A 22,193-nucleotide genomic window follows, 5' to 3' on the forward strand; every position below is an offset into this window, starting at 1 on the left:
AAATTTTAATTATTTAAAAGGGAAACAAATTAACAAGTGTTTGTGTTCGGCTTAGAGCCCTGGTTTAATACGAATAACTTTATTTGCGGGGAGGGGAGAAACATTTATAGACTTTGATAGGTAATAGTATTAGACACCCAATATGGAAAACGATGTAGGTATGGTCGCCAGCTTAGTGGAAGAGCAGGTTGCCCTTCTTGGCGGCGATGGGCAAGCGGTCGCCCTGGAGGAACGGATTCATGACTGCTGCGTCCAAGCGCGGATCGGGCATGGCCGGATACCCGGCCTTCTTCACCAGGCTGTTCACGTTGTTCAGGCTGTTCTCCTGGCCCATCTGCAGGATGTACTGCTCCACGGCGGAGTTCAAGTCGGCCTTGTCCGATCCGGTATCGGCGCTGTCCTGGTCCGAGCAGTCGAACATGTGCTCATTGTCGCAGGTGCAGTCCTGGGCAGCCTGGAACTCCCGACTGAAGATGGCCGTGTTCTCGAAGTCCATGAGGCAGCTGCCGCCCTGGGTCTCCATGTCGTAGCCCTCCGGGCAGGGATTGGGGGGATTACAGTAGGCCGGCAGTCCGGCATCGTTCTTCACTATGGTCGGGTACCTATTGGGACCCTCTCCCATTCCCCCCGAGATGAACTGGTGGCCCCACAGCGAGCTGTGCTGCAGGAACTCGTGGTCCCTCAAGGAGGGATTGGAACCTGCTCCCGATGGCAGGATGCAGTCGCTTCCCCCATCACACAGCCTGGCGTATTCGGATCGGGAGACCAGGTCAACGTTATCCTTGGCGCCAGCGGGGGCCTCGTTGTCCACATCATAGTATCCCACCTGCATGTCGTTGTCCATGCGGTTGAGCAGATCCGTCAGCAGGGCATCGGCCAGGATGTCCTTAGTGCCATACGAGTGCACCTGGTAGCCACTGGAAAGGAGCAGGAGCACCCCAACCAGCATGTGCACACCTGGAAAATCATGGATGATCCTTAAACCATACATATCACCATAACTTCTTAGGACTTACTCTGCGAACGGGAAAACATATTGCACGTTTCTAAACGATTTCAACCGTCCACGTAGGAGTTTGGTAAGATATTGATTTTTCGGCGGCAGCTGCTTCGATTCGGTGTGTATAACAATGTGACGTAGTGCTCTCCGGTCCGAAGTGACGGCTACCAGTTGAACTTGTGGAATGTACAGAAATGCATTCCAAGCCCTCCATATAAAGCAAGTCACAGCCGATAAGAAATCTGGAAAGGGCGCATGCGCCGTATTCGAAAGCTCTTTCATGTTGGGACAGTCCTTTTCAGCCAGAGAATTAAATTAGCATGGAAAAAATTTAAAATTTAAATTTATAAAATCATAGGCAGTCTTAAACGTGAACTATTGTATAAAATACAATTTCTATATCAGCAACTGGTTTGATCTTTACTTGTTTGTAAACGAATTGATAGAACTTTCGAACTGCGTTGAACAGTCTATTTTGAAAAGTAGTAATGAACATGTTCCAAAATAAACATAGGTTTAAAATATTAAGCAACTAAGTTAACTAAAACAAATTGAAAACCAGAAGAATTGCAAAGCAAAAAGTATGGTAAACATTTCCGTGTTCTAACTCGCTTCCATTTTACTCATATGGAAAACTTTTATAAATCTTAAAATGTTCTTGTGTTTCGTTATGTGTACTTTGCATTTTTAACAGTTTTGGGGTTGAAATTAGTGTCTTTTTAACTGGACATAAACGTTTTTGGGCATAATTATTTCCTTATTCTTATTTTATTCTTACTCAATTATATTGCATGGAAAACATTTTAACGACTGAGGAGTTGCATACTCTTGTGTTTATTTATATAAACATAAATTGATTTAACATAAATACGTTGAAGCTATTCGATAAATAACCCATATCAGTTCTAGCTGATATTTTTGAGTAGAATGAAAAAACGTAAATAATAAACTAAGAATAGTAAAAGGGATGCGTTTAACTGTCAAAGATCAATTCAATTTCGTCCTGCATATGCCTAGCCAATCGTCTGTGCGGTTGGGTTTCCGTGTGTGCTAGCAGATCCTTTCGAGTTACAAAATCTTTGTTACAGGGCTCACACCTGTAAGAAAAATCACGTAATTTAAATCAAAGATAAACAGTTGCGGATATGAAGGCGTCACCTGAATTTCCAGTTGTCGTCTGCGTGGGTTAAACGATGGTTTCGCAACTGGGAGACGCTAGAGAAAATCTTTCCGCATTCCAAGCACGGGTAAGGCCGTTCATTTTTATGGGCTCTGAAATAAATTTGTGGATATTAATTAATAAGGAATGTATTTAACGTTATTGCGGATTAATTTGGAACTCAATATCCTGGGAAGAGTTGGCAATGCCTGGATGACTTGAAAATGGATTAAGTACTACCACCCACAGAAATCTCTTTGAACTTAATTTTTAAGTAAAGTCAACCAAAGAACTGGCTTTGAAAAAACTGCAAATAAAATTCTCTGGCACCAGAAACATTGCTAATTAAAAATGTCTACTTTAAGCTTTGGATTTTCAGTGTACTTACTTTTCGTGCCGCAACCTGGCTCCCATCTCCGAGAAAATCTCGCCACAGATAGAGCACCTGAAATTGCGCAAGCTGTGGACTTGGGCACGGTGATCCTTGAGATGAATCTTTTTGCTGAAGGTCTCCGGGCACTCGGGGCAGGGGAAGAACTGCTTCATTTCCCGACGGTCCAGGTGGCCGTCCAAGTGCTCGTTGTACAGGTGCTCGTCGTTGAACAGCTGTCCGCACTCGTCGCAGATGAAGAAGTTCCTGCGCCGCTTGGCGGCCCGTTCCAACTGCTGCTCCTGGATCTCCGCCTGGTGGGCCGCCTCCGCAGCCGCTATTACCGAGGCCTCGGGATCGTCATCGGGCGGGAACTGGTCCATTTCGTCTTCCTCCTCGGTCGCTCCGTCGTACACCATGAACCCCTCGGCCAGGTGCGCCCCCAACTGATCCGCATCAATCAACTGCTCGTCCAGCGGTTCAAGTTCATCCTCTATGTGGACTTCCCTCGAATCCCGCTCCTTCTTCTTAATGTCCAGCAAGTACTTTTGCGAAAAGATGCAGCGCTCGCGGAATTTGGTGGCCAAAGTCCAGCTCGGAAAAGCAGCGCTCGCAGACCAACTCGGGCAGTCCCTGGTCGGTGGTCAGCTGCGAAGAGCGAAACTGTAAACAAGTATGGATTGGGGCACTGAAGTCAACGTTACCTCTACTCCAGTAATCAGCTTCAGTTGCCCCAGCAGCTTGCCGCGCAAGTACTTGAATATGTTGCGTTCGCGCTTTGGGTCCTTGATTTTGTTCGCACATATGCGACAGACTTGAGCGATGTCCATTGTTTTTTATAGATTGTTAGGTTTTATTTATTTATTGTTGGGGCAGCTAGTGATGGCAGACCCAGGCAGTATAGAGGTGGCAAAATGAATAGTATAGGTAGCGAACGTGATGACTATCGATATATTTTATTAGTGATGCATCGATGTTATTTGACTATCGATGCATATCAATTTTAAAGTAAAGATTACGTATTCCTTGTTAGTAAAATAAAGGTACATTTCGGGATCATCATTGTTTTAAAATTTATTCGTATTATAATTTTAAATGTAATTTTATTGAAATTAAAGAAATCAAAACTTATTTCACTATTAAAATGCATATTTTCTTTAAACTTTATTGTACCTTTTTTCTTGGTTTTGTGGTTTTTCAGATTTTCTTTAAGGCTATGTTTGGCCAATGGCCAATGTAACTAAATTATTTCATTATAGTTTACTATTCCGGATAAAGGAGCAATAACTTTAAAAATTGCTTGATGTCGATACTTTTGCAAATAAAAATTGGCACATACATGTTAACCGCGAACAAATCTTTTATTGAACCATCTGTTACTTTTGCACATCTCTAACTGCGCGCCTTTAATGTTTTTTGTGGATTCGCAAACGTTTTGAAGTCTTTTATGTTTTAGTGTCCCTAAAACACTTTTGGCAACTTGATAAGTCGTTTAATATTTATAACTATTAGCATGTCCAGCGAAGCGAGTCTGGCTTCCAAATGGACCCGACCGGATGATGTGGGTACAGATTCAAAGGAGCACCTGGCCCTAACTCACGTTACTATTACATTATTATTTTAGTTTATAAAGCTGCAGCGGCTCAAACAAAAGAAGAACAAATTGGCCGCCCGCGTGAGCAACAATAACAATAAGCGCCCCGGACTCCAGGTGGATGAGACTGATAAAAGCAAACTACTAGAGGCCAAGCTCGCCCAAAAGCGAAAAAATCCATTTGCCAAGTGAGTTACCCACTCTGTCCAGGAAACCCAATCACCCATTCCTCCCCGTAGATCCACAGAGGATGCCAAGAAGCAGCGAATCGATCCAGAAGTGCCGGACCATGACCCGGTGGTCACCGCCTCCTCATGCTTTGTGCGGGAAACTCCTACACGTGCACCGCCCGCCAAGTTCGTGCTCCAGAAGTACGACCATCAGGCCTTTGCCAAGCTCTTCCAGCAGCCGCAAATCAATGCGGAGGACGAGGACGATGCGGAGTTGGCCGCCCGACAAAAGCACACCGTCCACCTGCCAGTGGATTGGTCCCTAAAGACTCGCGCCCGCTTCTTCTGTCCCACGGAGCTGCCGGCCATCCAGCTGAAGACTTCGCAGCTGGCCAGCGGACTCACCAGCTTCGTGCGTTGCATGGACCCGCAGCGGACGGAGAGCACGCTGGACATCTCGGACGCCACGCGGTTCAACCAGTGCACCTACTACTGGCAGCACCCACACCTGCCCTGGCTGACCCTCTTCCCGCGCACCGCCAAGGAGAACGTGGGCGTGGTCTTGGGCGAGCGGGAGCGCAAGGCTCTGGCCGAGGAGTGGGACTACAGCTTCCGCGGATTGTTTCAGCTGCTGCGGGCTCGGCAGTGCCCTTACTTCTATTTGTGTGCCAACACCTTTACGGTGCTGTTCCGAGCTGCCGGAGTGGGCGGTCGGGCGGAGAGCCACGCCTTGGTCACACCGTCGACGCGGGGAATGCGCCAGGCTCTCAGGCAGGAGGGGATCGAGTTCAGCATGCCCCTGAAGAGTGAGGCCAATGGCAACGCACACGACAACAGCTTCACCGAGGAAAGCACTTGCAGCTCCTTGGGGCAGGAAACAGTCGAAGAGGCTCCTCCTCCGGCCCAGGAAGATGAGGACGACGACGAGGACTGGCTGGAGAGCTTGGGCGTGGATGAACGCGAGCTACGTCGCATCCAGTCCTCGCATGCCAGAAAACAGCAGGCCGCCGAGATGAGAGAGGACTTCAGCGACAACTCTCTGCTGCTCATCGATGGCGTAGAGTGCCAAGGGTTCTTCAGCTACCTCCTAAACGCCAAGAGTGCCATCAGTACAGTGGGCCGTCTGGCCGGAGTGCCACCCACTCTGCTGTCGCCAGTTGCCTTTCCCAAAGCCACCATGCAGCACTTGGTCCCCCGGTCCAAGAAAGTCCGCCTTGATGGCGTCGACTACTTCAGCGTGGACATTAAGGGCCTGGTACTGCCCACATTCCTGCCCAGCGTGGCGGAGTTGCTCTGCGAGACGCGCCAGATGTTCAGCTCCACATTGGCCAGCAGCATCAACACTCTGGCCTTCAGCAAGGCCACCCAAAAGCTGCTCGAGAGCCCGGAGACGCCACAGTCAGACGGAGAGGGAGAAGATGCCGCCGGGCAGGTCTTTGGCGAGCAAAATCTTTCCGAGTGCGGCCTGCTGCCAGGAGTAGTAGGCTCCATCTGCCGCACGGGCCAACATGCCGTTGGTCTTTTGGAGCGCGTTTGCTATCAAAGGGGCGAGGGATACGCATGGAGTTAGGGAGCGTTTCCTCTTCACTTACGAGATCCTACTAAACGGCAGCTCGCCTTGTTGCTTTAATCTTAATTTGTACATTTTGTTATGTGAAATAAAAATGTGTGCTAGCAACGTGTTGAAGGCTTATTTGAGGTCTAATGTTAGTAAATAGTTTGCCAACGAAGTTTGTGTTCAGGGAAGGAGACGTTTTCGACAATGCAAATCATATAAATTGTATTTTAATTTATCTAGTTTAAGTGAATTAAGTTACTGGCTTTATTCGATTGCTATGAAATCAAAATTCTCTTTTTTACTTCCTTGTGAAACTAAAATGTGGAAGTGTATCGAATAATGCCCAAACATTTTTCCCTGGAATTGAACAACTATCCGGACTTTTCTTAATCTTAGTCTGTATATTTCGTTATGTGTATTTACGTTCTGTACTAGCTAATTGTCTACCATGATCAGCTCGTCGATGCTCCAGTCCTCGTAGGAGTGGTCTGGCAGGTATCGGCGGATGATGATGGGGATCTTCTTCTGCTTGAGCTCCTTCATGGCAATCTGCAGTGGATCCGTTTCCCCGTCCAGCTCCACCATGATGGGTGCACACATGGCGATCTGGAGGGCACGGGTGCCCAAAACTCTGGCGCGCTCGTATTTCGTCATGTACTTGGTGGTGATTCGCTTGGACTTCGGCACTCCACCTCCTCCCGCTCCTCCGGGGGCTATGATCTCGATGTTGTCGGCCTCCTCCTCCGGGTTAATGTCCTCGTCCACATCCTCGTCGACATCATCGAAATCGTCGCCACCAACGCTGTTATAGTAAAGTTAACAGTTTAGAGCACGCAAATATTGGAATATTCTGTCTTTACTAACTCATCATTATCGTAGTCTGCATCATCCATGGCTCGCTTATAGGATTGTTGTAAATAAAATAAAATAAACTCGGCGTGTTTTGCACGCGTCGGCTACTCTTCTTCTTTGATACTGCGTTGCGCTTTGCAACACTTAAGTTCAGTGCGTAGCAGATAAAGTGGCTTTCAAACTCTCAGGGCTGTATTCGGGGTGTTATCGATAACTGGGAATGTCAAACTGCAAAAAGGAGTATATAAACAAAACTTTAGGTGGAGCGAAAAATACATGTTCTTTGCATTGGTGATAATAATTAAAATGGTGAGAAATGATTAAGAAAGCATTTGTTTTATATTAGTATAGCTTTAGAGAATTTCTTTATCTGGTAATAAGCTTAAAACAAATTGAAAACTAGATTATTCATTCCAATTCAGAGCTTAAAAAAATGGAAGCCCGCATAAGCATTTCAGACAAAAAAAGAAATGGTTCACAAATCGTATTATTCATTGCATATATAAATATAATATATAAATAAATATATTATTTAAACTAAAAAATAAATTGAATATAAGTGTTGTTTTTTTCATTTTTATAATTAAACATAATACAATTATATCATACAAATACAAAAATTGACTGCAAATGTCTCTTGAACCAATGGGTGTTGTACGCAAGTCGAAATGGTCGTAATTAAAACGAGGCATCACATGTCCTACAAGGAATGGATAATGTGATAGAATTTATCCTTATGTCATTAAAGGACATGTGGTGTTTCATACTGAAGGTATTGCACCATAGATAGCAAATATTTTTAGATTTCATTTATACAAAAAAAAAACCTATTTATCAATGTTTATTAAGAAAATAGAAAGTATTACGGTCCCTGATTTCCAGAGACTTTCGAACTTGCTTGGCCTTAGATGCTGTGATCCTATCAAAACATACTAAGTTGCTTAATAAACTGTTTTAATTTTTTTTGGTTTTGTGATTGGAAAAACCATTTAGGACTCTTAATTTTCTACTTACTTTTTAGTTTGATATATGTATTTATTTTATATTTTTAATTTACCTTAATTCATCTTCGATACGGACAATTGAAAAACTCGAATTCCGCGTTTTCTACAAAGAAAATACCACTTGAAAATCACATCAAAGGAATGCGGAATATTTAAATGTTACAAACCATAAAATCCTGGAAGTGCTCTACGCGGATATGATGGTGGCCTAGAAGGGGGTGGTGGCCGAGTTCTGGGTTCATACTCAGCGGCAGGGCGAGATCGCTGAGGTGGATATCTGTGAGGATTCTGTTGAGGTGGGTATCCGGAAGGGGGTTTCTGCGGTGGCACATGTCTGTCATGACTCTGTGGAGCTTCTTGCGGCCACTCGCGAGGTGGATATTCGGGCTCGTAGTCGTAGTCCACACAGGTGCGAATGGAAACTTTTCTTCTTCTACCTCCAGGACCTCCAGCAGCTCGGTGGGTGGCATCCCTATCGAATCGGTTTATGTCAAAGTTGGCCAGAGGATCCACTTCCTGCCGTCGCTTATTTTTGGGAGGATTCGGATAGTACGGATCACGGGGCTCTTGACGGATTTCATGCAGAGCTGGGACAGAATCGCTGTGTGGCATCTCAGCTTGTGGCTCCGGTTCGAATTCTTCTTCTTTAGCTGCTGCTGTCCTGGACAGATCCACTTGGCGGTCCGCGCACTTGCATCCTGCACCCAAGGGATGAAGGCCCATTTGCCTCGTCTTCAGAGGTTCCGGTACGGGATAAGACTCCGGATGACACACTCTTATCCTGCGAGTCGTCTGCCTACTTCCGTTTCCGGAGAATCCCTGGGGCTTATACTCAGAACAGGAGCAAGGCCTTTGCCTCACAGGATCTGGGGGTGGAGGGCAACAGCATCGCGTACGTGGCCTTGGGGCTGGAACAACAGCCGGAAGAGGAGGACAACAGCAACTTGTCGGAGGAGAAGGAGGAAGACAACCGCATCTCGAATCCTGGACACCCTTCGGAGGCCTTTGCGAGCGAATGACGAAACCGTGGCGACTGCGACTCCGACTCCGCTCCGGATTCCTGTGGTTCTCATGAAAGATGTCCTCCTCGGTCCGATAGTGCGAAGGCCTCCGGCCCACTTGGCTGGAGCTCGGAGTGTTCCCTGTCCGAAAGAGAGTCACTTAAGGTTACAATGGACAAATTACCACCTCTTCAACTTGCCCATTGGCGGTCACATTGACTTTATTGGCCCCGAAAGCAGATCAAAACTGGAAATTTTGCAAGTCCGAATTTTAGGAACTATCTGGAACTGTCATGTCGTGAGTGCTTGAATCTGTGTAGCCTGCTCGGTAGCGCCTGCTGGGATCTGTGCTCCTCGTGCTCGTCCCGCTTACTGGATGAGGCACTTCTTCTGCTTCTTCTGCGACCGGCAGTGGCCGCAGCTGTTCGGATGGTTGCCAGCGTGGTGGTTCCGATACGGTTGCGGACCCCTGGGCACGCTCTGGCCACAGGTCACGTGGGCGTGGGTGGGCTGGGCGGTCGCCTGCTGGTTGGGGGGCGGGGCCACGGGCGGGGCGCAGTAGCACTCCGCCTTTGGCGGCTTCTCGCGGCACGTGCAGCGGGTCTCCATGGCGGGCGGCTGCTCCCGAGGACCTCGGCCGCAGGTTATGTGGTCCGCCTGCGGCGTGGGCTGAGGGCCGCGGCTCCGGTTCTGGGTGCAGGTGCACTCCACGGTCGGCCCGCCTCGGTTCTGGTACACGCTACATGCTGCGGGGTCACCCGGCGGCTGGTTCGAGTTCACCTGGCACCCTCCTGCCCCCTGACCCTGACCATGGGCCTGCGGATACGGACAGCTGTCCGGCTGCTGCTGTTGTTGTTGCTGCGGCTGGTAGGCGGACGACGGGGGCGGGCGGTTGGGCGGCTGCTGTGGGGGCGGTGCTCCGCCACTGGTGCCGCAGGGACAGTTGTTGCACTTGCCACACGGAGACGCTACCGGCGGAAGCGTTATTGGTTAATGGTTAGCAGTCTGCGGTTGGCGGCTTACTCGTCAATCGATACTCACACATTTTCAAAAAAAACGAGGTTTAGTTTTAATTCTCCCCACAGGCTTTGCTACCGGCAGCTGAAGCTAGACTGACAATTCCGGACAGGGATCTCCAATCGGGTTTTTCTGGTTCATGACCAAAATATGATGATAATATGAATTAACAAATGGCATTTGGTGCCAGAAGGGTTTATTGGCTTAAAGTTTATTACTCATACGTTCTGTTATCCTTGCTCACAGTTGCTTACATGCTTAAAGTAGGTTGCTTAGTGTGGTACTTATTTTAAATAGCATTCATAGCTCTAAAGTATTTAGAGTAACGCTTTAAAATAAGTATAAGACTGAAATTGAGAAATAGAAAAAGTATATTTTTAAGCCATTGTATTACCAGCTTAAAAATAAAATGTTGCAAATAAAATGTTTTTTTATGGCGCTTAAAAGGCGCAATATGAAGGATATATTCGTTTGGCTTTTGGGAAATGTTATAAGTTATTAAGTCGTCGATTTTATAACTCAATTAACTGTTTACCCATGCAGACTGTATTAAATTAAGACCCAAGATAGTAATTTTTCTCAACAAATATGCGCATACAAATGCAAAAAATAGTCTTTTTATAAAATATTTAATTGGTTTAATAGCTGCAAAGGTGTATCAAAGGTAGATGTTTTCATTGTTTTCTATGAAGGATCCTCTTTAAAAATAAAAATTGTCTTTATAACACGCGAATGGAAAAAAGTGCTGGGGATTTATGCATAACTTTCAATACAAACCGTGCCTAATTTGACATTAGCATAATAATAATATTTAAAAAATTAAGAAAACATCCGCCTAATTTCCGCTTTCTAGTCGAAATTTAAGTGAAATTTAAATCTAGTAAATTGTAAGTGGATTTGTTTTGTTTTTATTTAAGGTAAAAATTAAAACCAATGTAAATATTCAATATAAAATTTGTTGAGTCCTTAAATTTTGTATGGAACTTTTTGTTTTGGAACTCTATTAAATGTCATTATGTTTTATTTTAAATACTATGCTAGCCATTCCTTTTTATAGATTTTTGCCATTATTTAAATTGAAAGCTGTAAAATGCCAGTTAAAAAAGGATCCGGCCATAAACTAGCTTAAGTACCAACACTGCGGGCATTACCGTGACTTTTTAAACGCCCCAATTTCGCGCCAGGTTCAGTGCTGTAAGGCGGCTGGCAGTCACCGTTGCGCAGCACTGTTCCAGATAGTCCCCAGCTGCTAGCGGTAATCGCTGTCGACCTATCGGGTTTATGTATTTTTTCATGTCGAGCGGTTCGGACGTATCTTTTGCTTCGTTCGCTGCGCATTTCTAACGGCCGAGAAGTGCATTCCTAATTGTTCTCGCAAATTCTTTGTGTTGTGTTGGCCCAACGAAAAGGGGTTAAAAGTCTTTGCAGTGACTGACGGTGAATAACGGGATATGTGGAAACGCCGTTAAACACAATTGCATTTCGCTATTTCGTATATTGTGCGAGTGTGCGAAACTGCAATGCGTATCCGTATCGAGTTTTCTTAATTTTTCAATAACCAAAGAAAAACAGTGCAACTGCAACAAAATTCCAGCAGTACTTGTATGGATAATCGGACATACCTGTCTACGAGGTGAGTTTCCAACTAGATCGACAAGTCTAAAACCGGCATTCCAATTGGAACAACGAGAATAGGGCATTAGTACACTAGCACTTGAGTACAAATTAAAATCAGAATTTCAAGCCAGACGCACATACCAGCACATTTACCCTCACACCCACATGCTCTGTATATGTATATGGGGACCCCAGCTGAGTTGTTGCTGCCCCACAGCTGTATTTTGTTCTGATAACGGCAGTTTGCGTAGTATGGAAATGACAGCTGTCTCTGTCTTCCCCCCTTGGTGCCATCCCCCTCTGACGCACTACTGAGGGGCGAGTGAACTAATAGTTTAGGGTGTTTGGGTGGGTTGTTATTGTTTAGAAGGTGCTTAGGTCACCCACACATGTTTACTCTTCAGGTTACACAAATTTACTCAGTCTAAAATATGTAGACATTATTATCCCATAAATTTGAACAAAATAGTTTGTTACACAAATTTACTCAGTCTAAAATATGTAGACATTATTATCCCATAAATTTGAAAAGAAGTAGTTTGTTTAGCCTTTAACTATTGAATGTTTTGAAAAAAAAGTCTGTTTTGCTTTTAGTGTTTTTATTATTTTCCAACTGTCAACATATGTATGAATGTAAGCACATTGGTCAGAAAACTGTTTCTGGAAAAATTTGAACAAACCAAATAAGTTTATCGCTTTAAAAAAAAATCTAAATTAGTAAGTACCTATTTAAAAAACTTTTAAAACCTTTATGTATACAAGGGCGGTCCAAATTTGTAATGTCATTTGACACCGAAGGAAATTTTTTTAAAACAATTTCTTTTTTAAGTCTGAACATTGACTTAAAAGTTTTTTATTTATACTTATTATTGTAAAACTGAAAAGTTGAAGTTAAGTTTTTAAAATTTTCCACCCCTAGGAATACACATTTAAAAACAAAATTGTTCATTGCTTAAATTTATACTAATTCTTCAAAACATGTGTATCTACTGTAACATTTTTCCCTTTATACAATTTCAATGCGCCAAACCAATTGCTGTTTTCTTAAAAACTGGATGGTGTGCATGCAATTCGGAAAAAAGCTTTTTTGTTTAGTCTTTACCTAGACTTTATAGCCCTGATTTGTGATTTGAGGAAGCTCTGCCAAAGTTGTTTATGATATTTTGTAGCCCTGCTATTTTGTTTGAGGCTTGCGTGAGTTGTCGAAAAGGTCAGACGTGGGTTGAAAATGGGTCAGGATTGAACAACGCCTAAAACAAGTAGCACATTTTAGAAGTTAGGTCCCTCTGGAAAGTACTATTGGCAACTTGCATACAATAATACCAGCACAAATGATAAGAATATCACGTATTGATAACTTTGTCAAGTATACTTCTCTGTCCGTTCCATCTGCCTTGTATCCGGTTATCAGTTTACTCGCTCAAATGTAGTTCACACTTCCGCTCAGCGGCTGATTTTCCATTCTCCACATGGTTTTCCAACAAATGTATGTACAATGTACATGTACTAGATTTACTCGCTTTGTTAACTAATTATTGCTGTCATGCGCCTTGATATTAAAGTGAGTCAGAGAGCTATAAATATTGTGAAATTAGATACAGTTCTATGAACCTTATGGTGAAGCGCCTGATATACCAGCATTAAAATGACTTTCAACTGGGTCTATATATAAACAGATATATTAAAAATCGATTAGGTTCAAAAGTTCTGCTATAAAATTGCGCTGTATATTGAACTCTGTTTTAACATATTCAAATCGTAGTTTATAATCGGCATGCTCACATTATTTAAATTCGAAAACAGTTTCAAATGTCATCAGTTTAGTATTTGTATTTAAAATTTCATAAACTTTAAGAGTTTTAATGCTGAAGTTTCATTCATAATAGCCAGTAATACCCACGTTGGAATTTAACCGAAGCTTGATGTCATCGATCTTATCGACTTCATACTTATGTATGTATGTAGCATTTACTAAATAAATTCGTAAATGTTGTGTTCTGCAGCTTTATACAACGTGCAGGCCCTCACAATTTTCGAGATAACCCAGTCTATACATAGGGTACTAAAGCACTCGATTGTTATTGTTTGAGTTACTGATAAGCGAGGGCAGATAAAATAGCGAAAACGAATAGTTCTTCACGAAAAAAAATATATTTTATACAAATCGTTACACTTTTCAAAAAGTTAAATATTTTTTTTATATTATCTTCTTTTTCAATCATTTTATACATTTAGCACATTTTGAATACCGTTTTATCCCAACAGATCGCTTGCATGTTTGTTAATTAGCGGCTGCAATTATTTAATGGCAAACAAAAAGGGCAGTTTGTAGTTGTATTGTCAACGAATTAATCATTTATTATCCCAATCAAGTAAAATGCCTTATATAGTTAGGATTTACCCCCTGGTAAATCGTTTCAATACCATTTCGTAAATGGCATATTACCGGGTTTCGTTTTTTTTCGCTGTTTTTTCGCTGACTTCGGTTAAGTAGTGCTTTATGTACATGTTTTATTTAATTTACTTTGCGTTTGTATATTAACACGTTTCCTGAGGGGAGTGCTTTGTTTTGCTGGTTGCTAGCGTCGAGTGGCGTTTATGTTTGTGTCAGCTCTTTTATGATTGATTTGTTCGCAGAAGATGGAAGATAAATAAATTCTTTTTAATATGTATACTGTATTCAAGTTAATGCAATGAGTATGTTATATTAAATTTTAATTTCTTTATGGCATCCAAAACGGGCGTAATGAAGCCATGGGGTATAAAATTATACAACATTCTATAAATGGTTTGTGCAATTACCTTTAATGTGAACGTGAGCCAAATTTGTGAGGTACCTTAATATTCTAATTTTAAGAAATCTAATATTGTTAGGCTATTTTTAGACATTTTAAAGGTCAACAATTTCTGGTAGGTCTTTGAAAGTTAGTGTATAATGTTATTATACAACCAATCATAGAAAAAATTAAACTATGTTTTTAATGAGGAACTTCTTTAGCAGGTTGCAATAATTTTCAATGTCAAAAAACTAAAAAATTTTTAAAACTTGGCTTTATATCCATTTGCAATGTTTAAATGTTTTGTTTACTTATATATTTGCCGTGCCATTACCTGGGTTCAAAATAGTTCTTCTATGCCAATGTCAAGACAAGTTGTAAAGCCAGGAAATGCGTCTTGTTGAAGCTTGCAGCCGAGGTGCCAATGTGGACAAGGTCCGAGGTTGTTTTAATGATATATATTTTAACCGCCAGCCGGTTATTGCAGTCCGGCCAAGATTACTCGAGCCATTCAAGGCGAAGGTCACCGGCAGCACGCTACTCGAGCGGGGAGAACTCGTTTTCCAAGCGGTTCAAAATTCGAATACAGCTTCTCCAGCACGCTTTTGTCTCTGTGTCTGGGGCGATTCTAAAACAGATTTTTTGCGTGCTTTGGGTGCCGTCGTTCGTCGTTAACCTTGAGGCTTTTCGTTGCTCATACGCCGAGTGAGACGGACTTTGTTAATGCGAGTTCTGCTTTCAGGCATTCAAATGTGTGCGACTCTCTAATTAGCAACAACGATGTCTACTTTGCTAGTCACCTCTCTAAACACTGAATACTTCTCAATTTATTTGCATATTTTTTTCTGCCATATATGATGGTGTTCAGTTTGTTCTCCTCGAAGATAAAATAAAGCAATTGTTTATTGTTAGTAAATGGAAAATCATCAAATTTACGATCGGAACATGAAACGAATAAGGAACTTTGCATGATCGGGTTTAAGTAGACTATGAATCAGATTGCCACGTTTAAGTATCTTAAGAAGTATTTTTATAGTTTTTACTTCTGACATATTTTTGATGCTTTTTGTATTTTTTTAAACTGACTGAAAACTTTTATCCCATCCCAACCTCGAAAACTGCAATCAAGAGTTCACTCAACTCGTTTTGGCTGGTACTACTGCAATGTGTTTTTTTTTCTTTTCCCATTGAGTGCTGAACAATTTAAACCAGTTTTTGTTTTACATTTGCGCAGTTTTCCTGATTGTTCGGCTCAGTGAGCTATGAACACGAATCGCGCAATGTAGGTACGTATTAGCTATCACTCTTGCGAACAACTTTTAAAAATTTTCAACTTACTGCCCCTGATAAATTGCTAACAAAAGCGACCTTTTAAAAAGATTTTTAAAAGTGATTTTGCACGGTGATCAACAACTTGCCATTTTTGTTATTTTCGGAATATGATTATATTGATTGTGTTTTTTACTCCTACTACTTATTCGCCCAGCCCTTACACTTTATTTCTGGGGACCAAAAAAAATCTATTTTTATAATTACCAATCCTTAAAATATTTTACGTAAATTGATTTATGACCAAATTAATATTTTTATAGTTCCCTTATCATAATTAATGGTAAAAAAAATTCTTCGATTATTTTCTATTGTTATGTGAATGTGTGTGGTCTTGGAATTTCAAATGCTTTAGTTAGTTAATGCTTATGCTTTCTTACAATGTGTTTTTAAAATTTTTTTATACTTTATAAAAACGTTTTTATTCTAAAGATTTTTCATATTGTTTTTTTTTTATAGCGTTACAACTGTCTTCACGACCTATTAATCACAAACTCATAGAAACACCAGTGTCAAAAAAATTTTTTTGTCGGCTATTAGAGTTTTCATTGAATAGTTATCGGGTCTATGTTAATGACAAAAACAATCAGGACAAGGGGTGTTTTTTGGCTGAACTTTGAAAATTTCGTCGGCTAGTTGATTGAGTCACCTCTGTTCCCAGACCCCTTTGCCTTTTCCGTCCTATTTTCATTATCGACATCTCTCAGCAAGTAATTAAGAGTTGAAAAGATCACGTAAAATGCAAAAGAGAATGGATCGTCGTAACTCAGATTTATTGTGAGGAGTAACTACCATCCCCCAACTCCTCTTCCTCCTCCACGGTTTGCCTCACTGACTGCGATTTCAATACAGTTGAGTATTCCTAAAGCTAACTTTCCCAAGCACCAAGGTTTGAACCTTCAACTAAATAAAGTGACTTTGGAAATTGGCGACCAGACACCTTCAATTTTTGTGTGTTAATTTTCACTCATTGTTTCGCAAACAAAGTTAATGTATAAAACCTTTTTCAAAGGACCTGTTTAAGGAAATCGAAATCTTGTATGTTTGTAAATTCCTCTTATCATTTTTATAGTTAAGCAGTAAAAACTTGTTAAATGAACTAATATATATTAATTCTGTAATATAATTTAGTTAGTTTTAACATTTGAAAAAAAAATTTAATTTTAAAAAACCTTTTAAATTAAAAAACTAATAGACTATTCTAGTATTAACTGGCTCATGTTTGTAAAAGTGGAATAGTCTTTCTGCATTTAAAAAGCTGTAAGACTATCCAACTTTTATTTTATTTAATTGCACAGTAACAGTTTTCATTTTTGTTTTACCTAAGTATAAGTTACTAAAGTTTCACTGTATTTCTAATTGAAACCTGTTTTCTTCTCGCAGTGCCGACCAAGCCGACGACGTTGCCGGAGACGGAGACGACGGCCAGTCGAGATGACGCAGACCAAGCAACCCGCAGGGGGGTCGACCACCTCGAACTCGGAGTTTGTGGCCCCCGTCACCTCCACGAGTGCCTCAAAGTTCGCACCCTGCTCCACCTCCGCCCACGATGTCTTGCTAATAACTTCCAGCTGAAGAAGAAGAGCTACCGGGTCCTGCTCCATGGGCAGCAGTTGGTGTGGGAGCGTCTGCAGAAGCTTAAGCAGCCATCTCGGAGCAACGAGACTAAGGCTCCTTTGCCACCAGACTCGCCCCCTCAGGCTGGAGCGATCTCCTCCTATGGGCCGCAAAGTCATGTGCTTCACCTGGACGATGTGGTCAGCATAAGGAGCGGGGACACCAAGGTGAGCTCCCTGAAGCCTCCATCACCTCCGGGATCGGAACGCAGTTCCAGATGCAGTGGTGAAGTTGCGCCTGGTAAGCCCAGCAGTCAGTACCTGACCATTAACTATGCCATGCGATTGAGCAAATCCCAAACGGATTGCAATCGCTGGGAACTGAGGAGGCTCACCTTCTTCAACTCAGATCCCTACATAGTGAAGGCAGTGGGATCAGGAGCTGCAAATGCGTCTGCAGGGCTCCGTCACCTGCCAGGATGCGAGTGCGTCGTCTTTTGGTTTTTATCAACCCATATGGCGGTCGCAAAGCGGGATCTCAGACCTACGAACGCCATGTGAAGCCCATTTTCCAGCTCGCTGGTGTGGATGCCACCTGCATCACCACCCAAAGAGCAAACCAGGTGAAAGACATTCTCCTGAGCCACGACCTGGGAGTGTACGATGCGGTTTGCTGCGTCGGAGGCGATGGAACCGTGGCTGAGGTGATCAACGGACTGATATTCCGGCAGATGAGGGAGCTGGGACTGGACGAGCAGCGGCCGCCATACATTCCAAGACCGGCTCTGCCAGTGGGCGTAATCCCTGCTGGCAGCACCGATACCATAGCTTATAGTATGCATGGCACGGCGGACGTGAGGACAGCAGCCATCCATGTGATACTGGGTCAGCACCGCGGCCTGGACGTGTGCAGTGTCAGCAATGGACAGTCGCTGATCAGGTTTTGTGCCAGCGTCCTGAGCTACGGCTACCTGGGGGATGTGGCCGCCCAGAGCGAGAACTACCGCTGGATGGGGCCGCGGCGTTACGAGTACAGTGGCGTCAAGGCCTTCCTAAGCAATCGTGGCTACGACGCCGAGCTCAGGATGCTGGAGGAGCCGGATCTCCTGCTAATGACGCCGCAGGTGGAGGTTCCGCAGAGTCCGGATAGCGTGTGCTCGCTGGGCGAGTCGGTGCCCTCCGTCTGCTATGCCAATTGCCAGCGCTGCAGCTTCGCCAGCAGCATTCACGAACAGCGATCTTCTCTGTTCACCCATGAGGAATCCAGAGAGCCGGAGCGCCCTCAGCCGGAGGAAGCAGAGGATTCCCAACTAGCCCCCAGTGAGTCTGCTCTGCTGAGGCCGCGCCCACGTCCAGGGAACCTTCAGCTGCCCACTGGCTCCATTTCATCAATGAGGAACCTCGGCAACGAGCAGTGGAAGGTGGTGCGGGGCAACTTCTTCATGATCTGCGGGGCGAACATCACCTGCGCCTGCGCCAGGAGTCCGAATGGCATCTCCCGCTACAGTCACCTGGGCGATGGCTGCCTGGATCTGATTCTGGTGAGGAAGACCTCGCTGCTCAACAACGTGCGCTTTCTGCTTAACACAGCTGGCAGGAGCGGTGATATTGTGAGTACTAAAAATAAATACTATAAATAAATAAATATAAATAAATATTGCAGTTGCTTAATTATTTACAAGCCAAAATAGCATTTATTATACCCCAACTTGGGTGAATTCTCCAATTATCTTAATAATTACGATACAATTACAAACATAATCAATACGTATTCATAACTTTCCAAATTGGTTTGTCTGAGATTGATTAAGTTAATAAACAGAATAGAAAACGATTGTACAAATGATGCTACAAATGGTTTTAAAAATGTTTTATATAGCAAATTGCTTAATTTTGAATGTAACTGAACTTGACCGATTTCAGCGCAATCTGCCGTTTGTGGAGGTCTTTCGCACCAGAGAGTTTCAGTTCAGAACCTTTTCTGGCGCTGGCGAGGAGGATTACAGCATAGCAGGCTCTTGCCAACCGATTTCCCCGCCAGGAGAGCTGGCCAACTCCTCCACCAACACAGAGTTTTCAAGCTGGAACTGCGACGGCGAAGTGGTCACCGACCTGGACATAACCATGAGGTAAATTATTTATACCTTGAACTCCATTGAATCCTTATTAATGAATCTAAATTTTACAGATCGCACTGTCAGCTCATCGAGGTGTTCATGCGGGGTCCTCATTCCTATAGCAAGCCCCTCAAGGTCGGCAACACGCCCACAACCCCAGCTAGCTCCAGCGACAATGTCTACTGCTGTTGCAAGGACTAGAAGCTTTAACCACATAGAATTAGCATCAAGCATTGGCCGTGACAAGTAGCTCGTAGTCTTGCGTAGGGTATCCTTATTCGTATTCGTACCGTGTTAAAGAGCGGGTCTCCCCCTTATTGTTTTTAGCGTAGCTCAATAAAGCAACTGATATTATCGACTGTATTATGGCATCTGAAAGATGCGAAAGCGCACCGAAACATTCCCCTCGGAAAGCATGCATTATTCACATACCCATATATATTTACATAATGTGTACTGGTATACTGGCAATAAAAAATGTTTATATATGTATTTAATCTGCGTATTTCCTTTGAATGTGGAGATTTAAGTTAAAAACAGCCTGTGAAGTAATAAGGTTACTTTTCTTATTTGTTTGAAAATTGTCCGAGATTGGTCATGCTGTGTAAATTATATTTCAACCAAAAGTATGTACGTTCTTATTATTTATATTTTGTTTATATTAATAGAAACATACTTTCAATGTATAATTCCGTTTTTTAAAAACAAGAATTTTTTGAAATGGTTATTTTGTGATTTATAACAGTCAATCAGTCTAATATGCAATAGTTTAACTTTTTTGTATATATCTTTTTAAATAATCTTACAATTTATTAGATGAAATGTTTAATCAAAAAATTAAATAGTTGTATTTTTTTGCTAACAATGTTATTTTTTAAAAATATCTTCAAATTGTTTGAAAACATGTATTAAAAGGCAAGAAGTATATATGGGCCAGAATCGGAATCTGTTTTTTCCGAAATCTATTCACAACGGGTTTTTAATTAAGTAAAGTTCAAATTGTTAAATATTATTAAACAAAAAATTCTTTAATTTTCTTCATTCTAATGCAAGTATATACATATATGTCTGAACGGAGCTGTCGTAAATTAAATTTTTTAAATTAAAATTGGATTGTTTTTAAAGATCTATGCCGAGATATAGTCGATTTTAGAAAAATCACTTTGATTTTACAAAAAATATACCTGCTATTGGAAAGATCGCACTATTTGTATTTATGTGGTTACTATTTCAAATAGCAAGCTACTACTCTTATCCAGTGTAAAAAAAAATAGGTTGGGTATTCCCGAATCGTCTGAACTGCTGAAATTCAGGAGAAAATTCGCCTTACAGGATTTAAGGGTTAACGTTTTTCGGATAATTGTGACACAAAATTAATGTTTTTAAATAAATAGTTCCCAGTGTTCAACAACTATGTGAGCTAAACCAATAAGTTTCCGTTAAAACTGAACATTTTAAAAGGTGCTACCTAATTTTATAAATATTAATTGCTTGGTATACTTGGTATTTTAAGTTACTGTGGTATTTTCTGGCGCCCGAAGTTTGTCCACACTGCGCGCTGTGGTTTTATTTGTGCCCGTCATTCTCCGGTAGCGACAAACAACTCATCGTTTTGCCTCAAATCAGTCTCTAAACCGAGTAAATTACAATGTTGAACAACTACAATTGCCTGGCGCAGCCTCTGTGGCAAAATGGACCCGTTCCCGGCGAGTTTTACAACTTTACGGGCGGACAGTCTGCCGTCCAGAAGTTGCCCCGCGAACTGACCACAGCGGGTCCTTATGGAACCAAGCACAGCACGTAGGAACAACATAGATATTATCTTGTTTAGCCCCTCTTGTAAGCCCTGTCACATTGTCCGTAGATCTTCCATTACCACGGGCTCCTCCGTTTTGGGCATTCGCTACGACGAGGGCGTGATGCTCGCCGCCGACACATTGGTGTCCTACGGATCATTGGCCCGCTACCAGAACATCGAGCGTGTCTTTAAGATCAACAAGAACATTTTGCTCGGCGGCGGCGGGGACTTCGCCGACATCCAGTCCATCAAGCGCAGCATCGACCAGAAGATGATCGAGGACCAGTGCTGCGACGACAACATCGAGATGAAGCCCAAGTCGCTGGCCAGCTGGATGACCCGAGTGCTCTACAACCGGCGCTCCCGTATGAATCCACTCTACATCGACGTGGTTGTGGGTGGCGTGGACAATCAAGGAACTCCGTACCTAGCCAACGTGGATCTTCGCGGACGCTCACACGAGGACTACGTGGTGGCCACCGGCTTCGCACGTCATCTGGCCATTCCGCTTGTGCGTGAGAAGAAACCCAAGGACAGGGACTTTACCGCCGTAGAGGCTTCCCAACTGGTACGTATCTTTATAATCCTACCCGTAAAAAGGAATTTGTCGGTGCAAACTAGAAAGTTGAATCGTAGAATTTTTTAAAATATATTGTAACCTGGTTGTGCTGAGCTAAAAAAATGTAATTAACATAATTCTTCTTAGCGTTAAAAATTTTTGATTGATTAATTGTAAAGATTTCTGTCATAACGTTTTATTTTTTGAATTAAACCATAAATGTGGTATCTACGCTTTATAAAATTTCATACGGTATAATTTAGAATTTTTAAACGAAATAATTATTTATAAACCCGAAATTAATCAACTGCAAAACATATATTTAAACAAAAAAAACTAACATGTTTCCTTTTTTTCTAGATCCGCACGTGCATGGAAGTGCTATACTACCGCGATACCCGCAACATTTCCCAATACACGGTGGGCGTGTGCAGCGCCAACGGATGCGGCGTGGAGGGGCCTTTCCAGGTCAACGAGAACTGGACGTTTGCCGAAACCATCAAGGGATATTAAAATTTCCGATCCTGAATGAACGTAGTTTAGGTCTTGCTCGGCGGTTTTTGTATGCATTAAAAATCACTTCTCCAAGGAAAATTTGGTTACATGATATATTAAAAATAAATGTGGCTAAAAAATACATACTGTTTGACTATTAATTTGAAGTCCTGTATGTCCCCAGCGTATATTTAAATTAGAAGCGCATATGCAGGCCGGA

At 42.6% G+C, this 22,193-nt stretch overlaps 8 protein-coding genes across 9 annotated transcripts; 3 read left to right on the forward strand and 5 right to left on the reverse strand.

The window, feature by feature from the left end:
• Positions 1 to 37: 37 nt before the first annotated feature.
• Positions 38 to 1,206, reverse strand: LOC128252711 (uncharacterized). Its single transcript, XM_052980658.1, has 2 exons — positions 1,017 to 1,206; positions 38 to 957 (listed from the first exon to the last, which is right to left on the reverse strand). Exons 1-2 carry the CDS (start codon positions 1,033 to 1,035, stop codon positions 173 to 175), a joined length of 804 nt encoding a protein of 267 aa, XP_052836618.1. The 5' UTR covers positions 1,036 to 1,206; the 3' UTR covers positions 38 to 172.
• Positions 1,207 to 1,801: 595 nt separating this feature from the next.
• LOC128252709 (transcription factor Ouib) lies at positions 1,802 to 3,459 on the reverse strand. Its single transcript, XM_052980656.1, is given in 5 exon segments — positions 1,802 to 2,097; positions 2,159 to 2,272; positions 2,548 to 3,116; positions 3,118 to 3,177; positions 3,234 to 3,459. Coding segments are annotated over 5 exon segments (993 nt in total). The 5' UTR covers positions 3,360 to 3,459; the 3' UTR covers positions 1,802 to 1,973.
• Positions 3,460 to 3,901: 442 nt separating this feature from the next.
• LOC128252043 (protein downstream neighbor of son homolog) lies at positions 3,902 to 5,971 on the forward strand. Of its 2 annotated transcripts, none has more exons than XM_052979435.1 (3): positions 3,902 to 4,090; positions 4,154 to 4,311; positions 4,363 to 5,971. In XM_052979435.1, the coding sequence occupies exons 1-3, from the start codon at positions 4,043 to 4,045 to the stop codon at positions 5,861 to 5,863; spliced, it is 1,707 nt and encodes a 568-aa protein (XP_052835395.1). In that variant the 5' UTR covers positions 3,902 to 4,042; the 3' UTR covers positions 5,864 to 5,971. The 2 variants fall into 2 exon arrangements, with proteins under 2 accessions (XP_052835395.1, XP_052835403.1); XM_052979443.1 differs by having other exon boundaries at positions 3,959 to 4,094.
• Positions 5,972 to 6,232: 261 nt separating this feature from the next.
• LOC128252074 (DNA-directed RNA polymerases I, II, and III subunit RPABC2) lies at positions 6,233 to 6,856 on the reverse strand. Its single transcript, XM_052979480.1, has 2 exons — positions 6,716 to 6,856; positions 6,233 to 6,653 (listed from the first exon to the last, which is right to left on the reverse strand). The coding sequence occupies exons 1-2, from the start codon at positions 6,742 to 6,744 to the stop codon at positions 6,287 to 6,289; spliced, it is 396 nt and encodes a 131-aa protein (XP_052835440.1). The 5' UTR covers positions 6,745 to 6,856; the 3' UTR covers positions 6,233 to 6,286.
• Positions 6,793 to 9,058, reverse strand: LOC128252059 (serine/arginine repetitive matrix protein 1). The gene is made up of 4 exons (XM_052979455.1): positions 8,909 to 9,058; positions 7,875 to 8,849; positions 7,761 to 7,810; positions 6,793 to 6,931 (listed from the first exon to the last, which is right to left on the reverse strand). The coding sequence occupies exons 1-3, from the start codon at positions 8,910 to 8,912 to the stop codon at positions 7,767 to 7,769; spliced, it is 1,023 nt and encodes a 340-aa protein (XP_052835415.1). The 5' UTR covers positions 8,913 to 9,058; the 3' UTR covers positions 6,793 to 6,931; positions 7,761 to 7,766.
• Positions 8,932 to 9,864, reverse strand: LOC128252065 (proline-rich protein 2). Its single transcript, XM_052979467.1, has 2 exons — positions 9,750 to 9,864; positions 8,932 to 9,676 (listed from the first exon to the last, which is right to left on the reverse strand). The coding sequence occupies exons 1-2, from the start codon at positions 9,751 to 9,753 to the stop codon at positions 9,078 to 9,080; spliced, it is 603 nt and encodes a 200-aa protein (XP_052835427.1). The 5' UTR covers positions 9,754 to 9,864; the 3' UTR covers positions 8,932 to 9,077.
• Positions 9,865 to 16,175: 6,311 nt separating this feature from the next.
• Positions 16,176 to 19,618, forward strand: LOC128252036 (ceramide kinase). Its single transcript, XM_052979423.1, is given in 7 exon segments — positions 16,176 to 16,299; positions 16,832 to 17,003; positions 17,006 to 17,427; positions 17,429 to 17,470; positions 17,472 to 18,614; positions 18,928 to 19,133; positions 19,193 to 19,618. Coding segments are annotated over 6 exon segments (2,064 nt in total). The 5' UTR covers positions 16,176 to 16,299; positions 16,832 to 16,882; the 3' UTR covers positions 19,323 to 19,618.
• A 1,045-nt stretch (positions 19,619 to 20,663) lies between these two features.
• Positions 20,664 to 22,117, forward strand: LOC128260487 (proteasome subunit beta type-4). The gene is made up of 3 exons (XM_052993546.1): positions 20,664 to 20,921; positions 20,986 to 21,487; positions 21,839 to 22,117. Exons 1-3 carry the CDS (start codon positions 20,770 to 20,772, stop codon positions 21,989 to 21,991), a joined length of 807 nt encoding a protein of 268 aa, XP_052849506.1. The 5' UTR covers positions 20,664 to 20,769; the 3' UTR covers positions 21,992 to 22,117.
• The last annotated feature ends 76 nt before the right edge of the window (positions 22,118 to 22,193 follow it).

Source organism: Drosophila gunungcola, chromosome 3R, assembly GCF_025200985.1.
Source record: "Drosophila gunungcola strain Sukarami chromosome 3R, Dgunungcola_SK_2, whole genome shotgun sequence".
NCBI classification, from domain to species: Eukaryota; Metazoa; Arthropoda; class Insecta; order Diptera; family Drosophilidae; genus Drosophila; species Drosophila gunungcola.

Coding starts and splice junctions, on each gene's coding strand:
- LOC128252043 (XM_052979435.1), top strand. CDS start 4,043: ATGTCCAGCGAAGCGAGTCTGGCTTCCAAATGGACCCGACCGGATGAT. Junction 4,091..4,153: donor AATGGACCCGACCGGATGAT/GTGGGTACAGAT, acceptor TTATTATTTTAG/TTTATAAAGCTGCAGCGGCT. Junction 4,312..4,362: donor CGAAAAAATCCATTTGCCAA/GTGAGTTACCCA, acceptor TCCTCCCCGTAG/ATCCACAGAGGATGCCAAGA.
- LOC128252074 (XM_052979480.1), bottom strand. CDS start 6,744: ATGGATGATGCAGACTACGATAATGATGA. Junction 6,654..6,715: donor GCAGACTACGATAATGATGA/GTTAGTAAAGAC, acceptor TTACTATAACAG/CGTTGGTGGCGACGATTTCG.
- LOC128252059 (XM_052979455.1), bottom strand. Junction 7,811..7,874: donor AGCACTTCCAGGATTTTATG/GTTTGTAACATT, acceptor TTTTCTTTGTAG/AAAACGCGGAATTCGAGTTT.
- LOC128260487 (XM_052993546.1), top strand. CDS start 20,770: ATGTTGAACAACTACAATTGCCTGGCGCAGCCTCTGTGGCAAAATGGA. Junction 20,922..20,985: donor TATGGAACCAAGCACAGCAC/GTAGGAACAACA, acceptor CATTGTCCGTAG/ATCTTCCATTACCACGGGCT. Junction 21,488..21,838: donor CCGTAGAGGCTTCCCAACTG/GTACGTATCTTT, acceptor CTTTTTTTCTAG/ATCCGCACGTGCATGGAAGT.